This window comes from Loxodonta africana, chromosome 21 (genome assembly GCF_030014295.1).
Source record: "Loxodonta africana isolate mLoxAfr1 chromosome 21, mLoxAfr1.hap2, whole genome shotgun sequence".
Taxonomy (NCBI): domain Eukaryota; kingdom Metazoa; phylum Chordata; class Mammalia; order Proboscidea; family Elephantidae; genus Loxodonta; species Loxodonta africana.
This window is the reverse complement of record NC_087362.1, coordinates 36,448,334-36,463,674: the sequence shown is the minus strand read 5'-3', so window position 1 is coordinate 36,463,674 and position 15,341 is coordinate 36,448,334. Positions and strand designations below refer to the sequence as shown.

The following is a 15,341-nucleotide window of genomic DNA, read 5'->3' as shown; positions in this document are numbered from 1 at the left end:
GTGAGACACACATGTATGCACACACATGCACACATACATACACAGACGCATGCACACACATACCCGTGGGAGGAACACGGCCTTGGAACACCCCAGGCTGTGACTCAGGGTTGAGTCATGGCACTGAAGGCTTTCTCCTCCCACAGGACATGAAGGAACCCCTCACTCCCTGACACCCCCTTGGCCTAGCCTTGCCGAACCATGCTGTTGCCTCGGCTCCTGGGGCTTTGCTGCCCATCAGTGGCTCTCTGTAGGCAGGGAAGTGCCCTTCGCTAGGAAAGGGATGGATGGGAGGGCTGTCCCAGGGCGTCCCTGAGAGCCACCTGCCCGTCTGTGCACAGGACGCTGACTTGGCTCGTTTGCTGAGCTCTGGCTCCTTCGGAAACCTGGAGAACCTCAGTTTGGCCTTCACCAATGTAACCAGTGCCTGTGCTGAGCACCTCATCAAACTGCCTTCTCTCAAGCAGCTGAACCTGTGGTCCACCCAGGTACACACGCCTGCCTGCGCCCTCCTCCATTTCTAAATTATAACCCTCCTCCCTGCACCCCTCCTCCTTGCCCTGCTGCACCCCTTCTCTGTGCCCACCTTGCGTCCTCCTCTCTGCGTCCCTCCTGCATTCCACCCTGCACCTTCCTCCTTGCCATCCCTCACCATCCTCCGTGTCTGCCCTGCACCCTGTGTCTGACCTTTCTGCCTAGGGCCCATGGGCAGCCCCTTGGTTTCTACCCTCACCTACCGCCTCAGCTCAGCACCCCTTTCCCCAGGCGAGAGCAGGTTAGGACATCATGAAGCCTCATGGCCTATTCCCAGTGGGAGGTGCTGAGAGCCCAGGCAGGAGAATGCCCGGCTGCATAGAGTCTAGAGGGCCTCAGAGCAGAGGTGAGGTCTGAGCCGGGCAGTGCGGAGGCAGCTCTACAGTCTGTCTGGTGGCAGTAATGGCACCATGGCAAACTCAAGGCCGGTGGGCCCAGGCTCGGCATTTAGAAGCCAGTAAGCATGTCACATGGATGAGCTCATTTAAGGCTCACTCTCAGCTGGTGAGGTTCTGGCTTTGCCCGCGGTCTCACCTTACATGTTAGAAACGGGCACCAAGGGAGTTACCCAAGTCAGCCTGACTCCAGCCATCCCATCTCCCCAGCAGGTGGAAAGAGACCCCGAAGCTTAGGACTCAACCAGACCAGAGCCCTCCTTGACAGTGGGAAGCTGACTGTCAGGGAGGGCCTTGGCCCAGCCCACATCCTACAGGCAGAGCTGGTTCTGAACCCGGCTGAGAGGCACTGTGTCCTCTGGGAGGGAAGTCTGTTTTGCCCTTTCACCACACCCTTAACCTGGGGGTGGCCTGGGGAGATAGAGGCCAGTCCCCAGGGCTCAGTGACTCTGTGCCTCCCCAGTTTGGAGACGCCGGCCTGCGGCTCTTGTCGGAACACCTCACCATGCTCCAGGTGCTGAACCTGTGCGAGACCCCTGTCACTGACGCTGGCCTGCTGGCCCTCAGCTGTGAGTACTGCAGGGGTACGGGGCCACGTCACTCACACACTTTCATTCATTCAATCACTGGACAGATGTTGGCTGAGCACCTGCTCTGTGCCAAGTGCTGGGATATAGATACTCATTCATTGAACCAGTGTATATTGAGCACCTACTACATGCCAGGCTCTATTCTAGGAGCTGGGAACAAAAAAGAAAAGTCCCTGCCCTCATGGTGTTTATATTCTGAGGACAAAGCAAAAATGAGTAAGGCCCAGCCCGCTCCCTCCCGTCACTCACAGTCTACTGAGAGATCAAGTTCAAGGAAAGCCCTCTAGAACGTGGCACTGTGGGCCACCAACCAGCAGCATCACCTAGGAGCTGGTTAGAAATGCAGATTCTCAGAGCCCACCCCAGACCCACTGAATCAGAGCCTGTGTTTGTACAAGAGGCCTGGGAGATACATGTTCGCATTAAAGTTTGAGAAGCGCTGCCGTAATAGAAGGGCGCACAGCGTATCAAGGAACCTGTACCCTAGCCCTCATCTACTAAACTAAAATCTCGGAAGACATGAGCTTGGGAGTCTGCGTTCGGCCAGCTATCCCCTCCGCAGACCCACTGGTTTAGCAGAGGGGAGCTGCCTCAGCTGGGAGGAGTCCAGGAAGGCTTCCTGGGGAAGGCGATGCTTGATCTAGGTGTGAAAGAGAAATGCATAGGAGTGGCCAAGGGGGAGGGTGCTCTAGGCAGCAGCCATGACTCTGAGGTCAGTGGAGGATTCCAGACAGCTCAGGAATGGGACAGGGGCATGTGGCTGGGTTAGCGAAGGGCAGAGAGGACAAGGCTTAGAGCTGCACCTTGCAGTGTGTTCCTCGAACCACTTTCATCAGAGTCACACGGCGCAGGACGGGGAAGGGAAGAAGTAGCAATGCAGGTTCCTGGGCCCACTTCCATCACCCTTGGTCGGTGTCTCTGGGAGTGGGCCACAGGGATCAGCATCTTCAACACGCTTTTCACGTCACTCCACACAAGCTGGATTTTGAGACTTCTGGCTAACTCTGGGGCCTGCCCGGGGCAGCTGCTTTTGGGAGAGCTTCTGGGGGGAAGGGCTGGACCTGGCCCATCGAGGCCGGTCTGCCGGTGTACCAGTGAGTTCAGGGGATGTGAGGCTCATCTGTGGCGTGGCAGCAAGCTCTGGGGACGTCAGGTCCAGGAGGGAGGGAGGCTGAGAGCCCAGGCCCAGTTCAGCCCAGCCCCTGCCTGCACAGACTCTCTGTACCTGGTTGTGCCCACCCCCTGAACAGTGGGCTTGCAATCTGCAGTCAGCCCCCAGCCTGGCCACCCCACACCCGTGCCCCCCAGCTAGAGGCTCCCGGATCTAGTGACTGTGTCTGTCCTCCCACAGCCATGAAGAGTCTGTGCAGTCTAAACATGAACAGCACCAAGCTCTCGGCCGACACCTACGAAGATCTGAAGGTAAGTCCTTCCTCCCTCTCTCCCTGTCTCCACTAGGCCAACACAAGATACTGGTGCTTCATTCACCCTTGGAGCTTGGTCTCCAGCCAGAGAGGATTCTGCACGAGCAGATAAACAAAGAAATAAAACAATGTCAGATTGACAGGCGTTACTAGGAGGAAGCTGGCGGGAAGTTGATGGATTAAAAGCAGGGAGGACCTGTGTGACATAGGACGACCAGGGGAGACCCCAAAGATGAGAAGAGCAAGGGCAAAGGGCCTGAGGCAGCCAGGGTTGGCAAATGTGGCTGGAAAGTGAGGGAGAGAATAGACTGGTGCCAGAGCAAATAAGGCCAGGTAGAACTTGAGAGGACTTTGGCTGTCATCCAAGTTCAGTAGAAGCCTTCAGAGACTCTAAGGTGGGCAGTGAGGTGCTGGTAAAAGCTTGTTCTGGTTGTTGGGTGGGAAATAGAGGCAGCGGGGGCAGGAATGGAAGCCAGGAGAACCTCTATGGGGTTACTGCCATCCTCCAGGTAAGGGCTTGGCAAGGTAAAACCGGGGGACAATCAGATACTCCGAAGGGTAGGGGGTGGCATGTGTTGTTTGTAAAAGCCGGTCTTGGGGAGGTTGAAGGCGCTGGGCCTTAAGCTGCCTTCTGCCACATCATCCTGAGGCTGTACGGCCCAGGGAGTGGATGGGGCTCAAGCCAGCGCCCAGGAAGGAAGGGCTGGACCAAAGGCAAGGTGCACAGATGGTGCTGTAAGCAGCCTGGCACCAGCACAGCCTGGAAGCGCTTCGAGGGGATCCCCCAGCAGCCCTGGCAGGGACAGGGCAGCCCCTTCCAGCCTCACCTCCAGCTCAGCCAACTCCCTGCCAGCCCAGGGCCTGTCACTGGTCAGGCAAGCAGACTCTGTCCCAGTGCCAACTGTGCACCGGGCCTGAGCCAATGCTGGGACGCCACCCCTGCCCAAGACGAGACTCAGAGTCCTGGCAACACAGACAAGTGCAGTAAGTTGAGGCAGGCACAGCACTAGCGGGGCCAGCGAGGAGGGTCTATTGGCTCAGTTCACTGAGGTTGAATGAGCCAGAAGGCAAGAGGGGCCTGCACTTCGGGGAGCGCTCTGTGGGCATGGAGGAACAGTTAAGGACATGGTCACGGCAGGCCTGAGTGCCCACCTGAGGAGTTTAGATCACCACTCAAGTGTGGTTTGCAGACCAGCACTGTGGGCATCCCTGGGGGCCTGTCAGGGGTACAAACCCAAGGTCCCCCCAGACTGTCTGAGTCCAAATGTGCGTTGTCACATGCCCCCCTGGAGACTCCTGCGAAAGCGCTGCTTTAAATGGTCCTCAAGCTCAGGGCATCACATATCCATACACTGCCAAGACCTGGCAGGAAACGGGTGTGATAGATAGGTCACTTGGGAAGAAAAATCGCATGTCATCGATTTTTTTCTTTTAACACATTTGAGAGAGGCATGGTGCCAATTTGAGGACTGCTGGCCAATGACACCCAGCCTTGGTGTGGAGGGGACCTAGGGCACGGTGGGGCGATGGCAGCCCTTCTCAGCACCAGGTGGCAAGGCCACGTGGCTCTACGGCCCACTTCAGCCAGGTCTTCCCATTTCCCAGGAGAGCCTGAAAATCTAGATTGTTCTGTGCAACCTCCTGATTTTGAAAGGCTGGCTCAAAATTTTTTTTTTCTGAAAATCTTTTGTTGAGTTTTTGATGAAAGTTGACACAGCAAGTTAGGCTCCCATTTGACAATTACCTCACAAATTTTTCGGTGACATTAGTTACATTTATCACAGTTACCAACATTCTTTTTAATTGTGTTCTGTTTGTTCTGTATCCAGGACTCTAGCTTCTTTGCCCCCTTATCTTCTCATCTTTGTTTTTTGAGTAATTGTTGACCTTTTGGTCTCATACCGATGGTTTCTAAGTAGGGCACTGATCTTACAGGTAATATCCTTTATTTTGTGTGCCACTCTGCTATTTTGCTAAAGGGTGATCTCAGGGGATAGGCTCGGTTCTAGGTTTAAAGAGTGTCTCAGGGCGATAGTCTCAGGGAGTCCTCTGTTCTCTACTGTTCAGTTTGTCTGGTTTTTTTTTTTTTTTAAACAAGAATTTGAGTTCTGCTCCACATTTTACTCCCATTCTATCTGGTACCATCTATTGCAGCCCCGGTCAGAATGGTCAGTAGTGGTAGCCAGGCACCATCTCATTCTTCTGGTCTTGGGGTGGATGAGGTTGTGGCTGTTGTAGTCTTGTTTTTCTTCTCGGAGCTCTTGGTTACTTTCTTACTGTTTTGCTCCTGATGAGTAGAGACTTACAGTTGTGTCTTAGATGACTGCTAGCAAGCTTTTAAGACCCCAGACACTACTCACTTCAATGGTAGCATATCATGTAGATCATGATTTTTGTGAACAGTGTTATTATGCTCATTGACTGAGTTGTCCCATGAGACTATGGTCCTAAGCTTTCAAACCCAGAAAACCAATCTTGGAAAGTGGTTATGTCTATGGAATATTTGTGACTTGAATGAATAGATTTGTATTTACACATACCTATAGATACTTCTGGAAACACTGGTGGCACAGTGGTAAAGCACGTGGCTGCTAACCAAAAGGTCAGCAGTTCAAATCCACAAGGTGGTCCTTGGAACCCTATGGGGCAGTTCTCCTCTGCTCTATAGGGTCTCTATGAGTCAGAAATGACTCGATGGCAACAGGTCCGGTCTGGTCATAGATACTTCTAACCGTTCTCACCTATATACATACCTGTACCTACCCATATACCAGTATGCCTATACACATCCGTATGTGCTTGTCTTAGTCATCCAGTGCTCCTATAACAGAAATAACACAAGTGGATGGCTCTAACAAAGAAAAGTTTATTTCCTCACAATAAAGTAGGTTAAAAGTCCAAATTCAGGGCGTCATCTCCAGGGGACGGCTTTCTGTTGACCTTCTCATTAATCTTCCCCCAGACTAGGAGCTTCTCTACACAGGGACCCCCGGCTCCAAAGGACAAGTTCTGCTCCCAGTGCTGTTTTCTTAGTGGTATGAGGTCCCCCCGCTCTGCTCGCTTCCCTTTCCTTTTTATCTCTTGAGAGAGAGAGAAAAGGTGGTGCAGGCCACACCCCAGGGAAACTCCATTTACATTGCATCAGGGATGTGCCCTGGGTAAGGGTGTTACAATCCCACCCTAATCCCCTTTAATAAAATTATAATCATAAAATGGAGGACAACCACACAATACTGGAAATCACGGTCTAACCAAGTTGACACATATTTTGGGGGGACACAATTCAATCCATGACAATGGTCAAAGACTCGTTTTTACATTGGTTGTACTGTGCTCTCTACATCCACATTCAGTGCCACTTTTCCCATAGCTAAAAAAATAATAGTGACAAGTCTATGCCATCTGAAGTGTACTTCCCCGCCCCCCCTTCCTCTCCCTGATAACCACCAATGAACACTGGTCTCTGTGTATCCTTGTCTTCTTATAAAAGAGAAATCATACAATATTTGTCCGTATATGCTTGACTTACTTGGCTTAGCATTATGCCCTTCAGGTCCATCCATGTTACAATGTTTCGCAGACTCATCATTGTTCTTTATGGTTGTGTAATATTCCGTTGTATGTATGCGCCACAATTTGCTTATCCATTCTGCTGTTGATGGGCACTTCTGTTGTTTCCATTTATTTGATATTGTGATTAAAGTAGCAGTGAACTTAAGTATGCATATATCTGTTCATGCAATTATTTTTAGGTCTTTAAGGTATATACCTAGGACTAGGATTGCAAGATCATAGGGTAGTTCTATTTCAAGTTTTTTGAGAAAGCGCCATATTATTTTTGATAGTGATTGTACCGTTTTACAGTCCCACTAGCAATGGATAAGTATTCCAGTCTTCCTACATCCTTACCAACATTTGTTGCTGTTTTTTTTTTTTTTTTAATCAGTGCAATTTTAGCCAGGGTAAGATGGTATCTCATTGTAGTATTGATCTACACCTTTCTAATGGCTGATGATCAAGAACACCTTTTCATATGTTTGTAGACTGCTTGCATGTCCTCTTTGGTGAAGGTTCTGTTCATGTCCTTTGCCCATTTTGTGATTGAGTTGTCTTCTTGTTGTTGAGTTGATGCAGTTTTCTATAGATTTTACAGATTAGACCCTTATTGAATAAGTAGTTTCTGAAGATTTTTTCCCAGTCCGTAGGTTGTCTATTGACTCTTTTAATAAAATCTTAAAATGAGCATAGATTTTTAATTTTTATGAGGTCCCATTTATCTGTTTTCTTGTCTTCTATCATGTGCTTGTTTTAATGTTTATCCAATTTTTACAAAAGATTAGGTCCCATCGTTTTCTCCCAGGAATTTTATGGTTTTAGGTTTAACATTTAGGTCTTTGATCCATTTCGAGTTAGTTTTTGTGTGTGGTATTAGGTATGGATCCTGTTTCATTTTTCTGCGGGTGGATACCCAGTTTTGCCAGCACCATTTATTAAAGAGATTGTTTCTGCCCCACTAAATGTACTTTGTCCCCTTGTCAAAAATTAGTGGTCCATAGATGGCTGGGTATAATTCTTAGTTCTCGATTCTGTTAGACCAGTTTATGTGTCTATCTTTGATCCAATACTAGGCTGTTTTGATTACAGTAGCCATATAGTATGTTTTGATATTGGGGCATGTGAGGCCTCCTGCTTTGTTCTTTTTCTTCAGTATTATTTGGGTTTCTTTCCTTTCCATAGGAAGTTAATCATTAGTTTTTCCATTTCAGTAAAGAATGTTGTTGGATTTGTATTGGGATTGCATCGTATCTGTAGATTTCTTTAGGTAGAGTTGACATTTTCACTATTTTAAATCTTCAATCCTCTTCTAATCCATGAGCACAGGATGTCTTTCCATTTTTGTAGGTCTCTTTTAGTCTCTTGTAACTGCGTTTTATAATTCTCATTGTGTGAGTCTTTTATGTCCCTGGTCAGGTTAATTCCCAGGTATTTTATTGATTTATGGGCTTTTGTAAATGGTATTGTTTTCTTGATTTCTTTTTTGGAGTAGTCTTTGTTAGCGTGGAGGAACCCAGCTGATTTTTGTGTGTTGATCTTGTACTCTGCAACATTGGTAAATTCTTCTATCAGTTCTAGAAGTTTTCTTGTGGAATCTTTAGGGTCTTCTATGTCTAGGATCATGTCACCTGCAAATAGAGATAGTTATACTTCTTCTTTTTCAACATGGATACCTTTTATTTTTCTTTCTTGTCTTATCGCTCTCGCTAGGACTTCCAGTACACTGTTGCATAAGAGTGGTGATAGTGGGCATTCTTGTCCCATTCCCGTTCACAAAGGGAAGGCTCTCAGCCTTTCTCCACTGAGTATGATGTTTTGCATATATGCCCTTACTTATGTTGAGAAATTTCCCTTCTATTCCTATTTTCGGAAACCCTGGTGGCGTAGTGGTTAAGTGCTACGACTGCTAACCAAAGGTTGGGCAGTTGGAATCCACCAGGCGCTCCTTGGAAACTCTATGGGGCAGTTCTACTCTGTCCTATAGGGTCGCTATGAGTCGGAATCGACTCGATGGCACTGGGTTTCGTTTGGTTTTATTCCTATTTTCCTGAGAATTTTTATCAGGAATTGGTGTTGAATTTTATTGAATGCCTTTTCTGTATCAATTGATAAAATCATATTGTTCTTTTTGCTTTGTTTTATTTATGTGGTGGGTTACATTGATTGATTTGCTACTGTTGAACCACCCTTGTAATCCTGGTATTAGTCCCATTTGATTATGGTGTATGGTTTTTTTGGTAAGTTGCTGAAGTGTGCTGGCTAGAATTTTGTTGAAAATTTTTGCATCTATGTCCATAAGGGATTTTGGTCTATAATTTTCCTTTTTATGATATCTTTGCCTGGTTTTAGGTATCAGGGTTATGCTGGCTTCATAGAAAAGAGTTCAGTAGTGTTCCTTCTGCTTCTGTGTTTTTGAAGAGACTAAGTAGGATTGGCATCAGCTCTTTGAATGTTTGGTGGAATTCTCCAGTGTAGCCATCTGATCCTGGGCTTTTTTTTTTTTTTTTTTAATTGTGCGTTAGATGAAGGTTTACAGAGCAAATAAATTTCTCATTAAACAATACACATACTGTTTCGTGACATTGGTTGCCAACCCCCCCGCCCCCCACCCCTACATGTCAACATGCTCCCCTTCTGGACCTTTGGTTCCCCATTACCAGCTGGGCCTTTTTGTTATTGTTGGCAGTTTTTTAATGACATCTTCAATCTCTTCTTTTGTAATGGGTCTGTTTAAAATTTCTACCTCTGTTTGTGTTAGTTTGGGCAGGTAATGTGTTTCTAGGAATTTGTTCATTTCATCTACGTTTTCAAATTTGTTGGCATACAATTTTTCATAGTAATATCAGTTATGGTCTTCTTTATCTCTGTTGGATGGGTTGTAATGTCATCAATTTCATTTCTTACTTTGATTATTTGCCTCTCCTGTTTTTTTTCTTTTGTCAGTCTAGTCAGTGGTTTCTCTATTTTATCGATCCTTTCCAAGAACCAACAACTTCTGGTTTTGTTGATCTTTCTATTGTTTTTCTATTTCATTTATTTCTGCCCTGATCTTTATTATGTCCTTTTTTCTGGTAGCTATTGGCTTCTTTTGCTTTTCCTATTTATTCAAGTTGTCAGCTTAAGTTAATGATTTTGGATCTTTCTTCGTTTTTAATGCAGGCATTTATTGCTGTGAATTTCCCTCTGAATCCTGCTTTTGCAGGGTCCCAAAGGCTCTGACATGTTGTGCTTCCATTTTGGTTTGATTGTAGGAATTTTTTTTCATTTCACTTGTGATTTCTTCTGTGACCCAATAGTATTTTAGTAGTGTATTATTTAGTTTCCATGTTTTGTTTTTCCTTATTTTTCCTGTTGTTAATCTCTAGCTTCATACCATTATGGTCAGAGAAAATGCTTTGTATCATTTCAGTCTTTTTAAATTTGAGACTTTTTCTGTCCTAGCATATGGTCTATTCTGAAAATGATTCGTATGTGCTGGAGAAGAATGTGTATTGTTCTGATCCTGGGTGGAGTGTTCTGTATATATCCTAGAGGTCCAGTTGGCTTACGGATTTATTTAAGTTCTCAATGTCCTTAGTGATTTTCTTTTTAGATGTTCTGTCTATCATTAAAAGCGGTGTGTTGAAGTCCCCTACTATTATTGTGGAGTTGTCTAGTTCTCCTTTCATACTAGTCAGTATTTGTTTGATGTGTTTTGGTGCATTGCTGTTAACGCCAAACCAAACCTGTAGCCATCAAGTCAATTCTGACTCATAGTGACCCCATAGGACAGAGTAGAACTGCCCCATATGGTTTCTAAAGAGTGCCTGGTGGATTTGAACTGCTGAACTTTTGGTCAGCAGCCGTAGCTCTTAACCAGTATGCCAACAGGGTTTCTGCATTGCTGTTAGGTGCATATATATTATAATTGTTACATCTTCTTGCTGAATTCACCCTTTTATTATTATGTAGTGTTCTTCTTTATCTCTTGTAATAGATTTTTATTTAAAGCTTATTTTATCTTATTTTATCTGATGGCCACCCCTGCTCTTTTTTGTTTACTGGTTGCATGGAATATTTTTCTCCATCCTTTTATTTTCAGTTTGTGTCCTTATATCTAAGGTGTGTTTATTGTAGACAGCAAAAGGATGGATCATGTTTTTTTACCCATTCTGCCACTCTCTGCCTTTTTCATGGGGCATTTAGAGCATTTACATTTAAGGTTATTACTGAAAATGAAGTATCTACCTCACTTATTTTGCTATTTGTTTGAGTGTTTTGCCTCTTCTTCGTTTTTTTTTATTCTGATTTTTCTGTTTTTGTTTGTGTTTGACTGCTTTTTGTGATGTAGCTGAAATACCTTTTACAGCACTGCACTGGCCCATCCAAACATGACTGCAGGCCCCAGCTTACAGCTTCTACCTGGGCAGTGTGGGGAGCTATTGAGGGTTGTTACGCACATGAGAGAAGCAGTGAGGAAGTGTGTGTGTACGTATATGTGTGCATGAGCATGTGTGTACATGTGAGCATGTGTGAGTGTGTATGTGTGCCTGTGTGCACTGTGTGTGTGCATGTGTATGTTAAAAAGGCCTTGCTGGCCAGAGTACCAGGAGGTTAGGAAGGGTGGAGGCCAGAGGTGGGAGCTGCCTGCTCTATACTGTGAAGGCTTGTTAAGAAAAAGCAGGCTGTTTATAGAAGAAGCAGAGGACAGAGGAAGAGCGTCTAAGATGGTCGCAGGGATGGAAAGTAGGAGACAGCGCTGAGAAATAGCAGGTGGAAACATAATCTTGCAGTGGATCCGCTGCAGGGATCCTGAGTGGGAAGACTCGAGGCTGAGGCCACAGTGCCTGGCACTCACTGTGCCCCTACTCCATCCACCTGCCCGTTCTCTGATGGGGTAAGAACACAAATCTTAGTAACACTAAGAACAGTCCTGCTCACAGATGATGTGATGTGTTGGAGATGGCACTCCGGGCTTTCTGTGCGTCTGATCATGCTGTGAGCCAGGGACTGGACTTGGATTTACCTCACAAATGAGGAAACTGAGGCTCTAAGAGGCAGGCCTGTAGGCTCGGGATCACGCAGCAAGCAGCAGAGCTGGGGGTCAAACCCTGGCCTCTCCACCTGCAAAGCCAGTGATCTGAACCCGTCTGACACAGTGGGGCATGGGGTCCCAGCCATGGCACCTGGTTTCTTGGTACCTGGGCCCACATCCCCAGCTTAGCTTTCTCCCAAAGGCCACCCAGCTCGCTGAAAGCCCTGGGAGCCACAGCAGGCAGCGGCCAGGTTGGCGGGGGGGGGGGGGGGTATGAAAAGCACTGGCCAATAGTTCCAGAAGGGGCAACCCAGCCATGACACACGTGCCTTCTGCCCCTCCCTAGGCCAAGCTGCCCAACCTGAAGGAGGTGGACGTCCGCTACACTGAGGCCTGGTGAACCCGTGGCCACACAGGAGGATTCTGCAAATGCAACAAAACAACTTGACTTACAGCCGTAGACCAGCCGTCCCTGGGGTCCCACCTCAGTGTCCTGGCTGAGAAATAGATGGGGGAGTCTATTTGGGGGCGGAGGGAGGAGGGTGGGAGGGGGTTCCAGAAGCACGCCCAGCCCCCACCTAAATCTTTTAGCTTCGTAATTGGAAACCTTGACCTGATCTAAAATGGACTTTGTAGCAACAAGAAGAATATCAGAGGGGTTAGGGAGGGGTGGGGGTGGGGGGCCTGGGGGGAGAGCCTTTGTGGATTTTCTTTGCCTTTGTGTTTAATGCCGTGTGGGAAAAGTCACCTCCAATGCCACCGTCACCGTGATCCTGACCGGCCTGGGGGCTGGACCAAGGATGCTTCTTTCTCTGTGGCTTTGAGCAGAGAGCCCGCCCCCGCCACTGGGACAAGCAGACCCGGTCATGTCATTGCACCCGTCCTGTGTCCTGACCATTGCTATGCAAAGTGATTTCTGTTGTACATAAGATTTAAATAATGCACCTATTTAAGAAATGTTGACAAATTGCGGGTCTGGGACCTGCCTCTTATTTATGAAGTCTCTGGCCCCCTCTCTCTCCCGCCCCACTTGGCGTGTAGTACTGTACAAACCAGTCAGCTGTTGGGTTAGTGGTAGTATTTTTGTTATTTTTTTTAAAGGAAGCAAACAGACAAAAAAGGAAAAAAAAAAAACTCTTTGGAAAATTATTTGCTTTTTTTGTAATGGATTCTGTATGCTAATGCTCTCTCGTCAGGCTGTCTGTCTGTCTGCCCACCCGCCCCTGTGCGTGTCTGATTCCCAGATGTCTCTGACTTTGTCACGGGGTGGGGGTCAGGTTGGGGGAAGAGGAAGGAGTGGAGTCCCCATATTATAGTGTTGCTCCTCCAAGACCCCAAGCTCTCTCTCTCGGCCCCCTTTTACAGATTTTGGGGGGGGTGCTAACCTGTCCTCCCTGTTCTGCCCCCATAGAAGAGCTGTCCCCGCCCCCACCCCATGACCCTGTGTCTCTGCTGGCCCCATGGCCCTCGCCCTTGTGTACGTCGCGTGGTCCCCTTCCTCATGCATGCTGCCTCTTGCATGGTCTCTTGGGAGAAGAGAGATACGTTGCCTCCACCAGCCTGACTGCCCACCCCCCTCCACCCCTGAAATGTGACCACTGCAACGTAGCCGCTCCTGTCCCCCCTCCCCCCCCCCACCGCTCCGACGACAAACCGATCTCCGTTTCTTTTGTAAACTTTCGGCTTTTCTTAACAAGCCCTCCCTGTACAGAACAGCCCCTTTACGGTTGATTTGGAGCCCCCTCCCCCAGGCCCCTTTTCTGTTCGTTTAGCACAAATACTTCCCCCTCCAGCACCTCCAGTCCTAACCCACAGCCAGTGTAATTGTTTTATATATATTTAATCTGATTCAATGGAAACCATGCTTTGGTCGTTTTATACTTTGCTAGGTAGACTTTATTACCCCCCTACTAGACCCTCATTTTTTTAAAAAAGGAAAAAAAAAAGACATTGGGTTTCAGTCTTAATTCATTTTCCCGTGCCAGGTTTTATTTTGTGTGTGTGCGTGAGTGTGTTTTGTTTTGTGTTTTGTTATTTTTGTTGTTGTTTTCTGTTGTTTGGTTTTATTCCCCGCCCCACCCTTCCAGTCCCATACTTTACAGCACTCTGGTGCAGGAAGAAGCAGAAGCAAAAAAAAAAAAAATTAAAAATTAAAAAAGAAAAAAAAAAAGAAACAAGACATGCCACCTTTCCCTGCGCACTGTTGCTTTTCCTGATGGTTAATACTACTGTCACGTAGCTGTGTACAAAGAGATGTGAAATACTTTCAGGCAAAAATAAACTGTAAGTGACTCATTGATGGCTGGCCTTTCTGTGTGGCTTCACAGGGGCTGGGGAGAAGGGTATGGGCAGAGAGCAAGGCCTAGGCCAAGAGTCAGAGGGCAAGTCTTCCCCTTGATCCCCTTTCATTTTTAATACTTCATTGAGGTGAAATTCACATCACACAAAAATAACCATTTTAGTGTACAATTCAGTGATGTTTAGTACATTCACAGTGTTGTACATCTACCGCCTCTATCCAGACCCAGATGTTTTCATCACCTCAAAAGGAGACTCCATAGCCATTAAGCAGTTTCTCATTCCCCCTCCCCGCAGCCCCTGGCATCCACCAGTCTGCTTTCTATCTCTGGAATTACCTTCTCTGGACATCGTACACTATTTGTCCTTTTGTGTCTGGCTTCTTTGATGTAGCATGTTTTTAGGGTTCATCTATGTTGTAGCATGTATCAGGACGTCGTTCCTTTATGACTGGGTGATGTTCTGATGCCCCTTTTGGGTGTACATGGCACTTTCTGAAGGGCAGTGTCTCAGCCTCTGCACAATGAACATTTCGTATCAAGTCTTTATTGGGGGGGCTATCCCCCCAATCTAGGACGTTGAGCACCATCCCTGGCCTCTACACACTAGATGCCAGTAGTACCCCCCACCACCATTCTGACAATCAAAAATGTCTCCAGATGTTGACAGCTGTTCCCTGGGGGCACAGTCACCCCTGCGAGAGCCTTCACTACACACCAAGGTCAGTTCTGCTGTTCCGGGGCTTTGAGGAAGCTCTAGCCCCCAGCTGCTAGTTCCTTGGATGCCTTAGCATCCCTCCTGATGCATGAGCTGTGACCTTGCCACCACCACCACCACCCCCAACACACAGCTAGTCCTTTCCTTACCTTCTCTCCAGAACCCACCTGAGTGGCCTCATGATTCACACCCTACCTACTGTACCCCTGCAAGCAAGTCCAGCAGCTGCTGGCACTGACCCCACGTGGCCCATGTGAGCCCAGACGCTTAGCCACAGCCGCCTCCTGGAAGGAGCTAGAAGGACTCCTGAGCTAGGGGCCCAAGAATCAGCTTGCACTGCTTTGGGGGGCATGGGGGTGATTAGTGACAGAAACGCTCCCGCATTGGTGGTGGCCCTGTGAATTGGTTCAGCTGCTTAGGAAAACATCTGTATCTACTCAAGCCAAATACACGCCTACCCTCTGACCCCGCACTCCCCTCTGGGTATACGCCCAAGAGAACGGAGCACATGTGTCCACCAAAAGGCACAAACAAGAAGGTTCAGAGCAGTCTTACTCATAATGGCCAGAAAGTGGCAACAACCCAAATGTCCACTCATAGGAGACTGAATAAACAAATTGTGGGCTAGTCACAGAGTAGAACAACACAAATGTCTCCGTCCGCAGGAGAGTCAATAAACAAACCGTGGCATATCCAGACGATGAATTCTACAGAACATTAGGAAAAGAAACGATTGATACACACAATGGCATGAGCTAATTGGGCAGGCATTATGTTGTGTGAAAGGATCCAGACACAAATGAGTGCTGCTGTA

At 47.4% G+C, this 15,341-nt stretch overlaps 1 protein-coding gene across 2 annotated transcripts in view; it reads left to right on the top strand.

The window, feature by feature from the left end:
• The window catches only part of CMIP (c-Maf inducing protein), a 252,185-nt gene extending 238,374 nt beyond the window's left edge, over positions 1–13,811 (top strand). For both annotated transcript variants that reach the window (XM_064273742.1, XM_003418160.4), the window contains 4 exons: positions 342–488; positions 1,393–1,498; positions 2,871–2,941; positions 11,859–13,811. In XM_064273742.1, coding sequence (XP_064129812.1) covers positions 342–488; positions 1,393–1,498; positions 2,871–2,941; positions 11,859–11,912 — 378 coding nt within the window. In that variant the 3' untranslated portion in view covers positions 11,913–13,811. The remainder of the gene's footprint in view (positions 1–341; positions 489–1,392; positions 1,499–2,870; positions 2,942–11,858) is intronic.
• Positions 13,812–15,341: the final 1,530 nt, after the last annotated feature.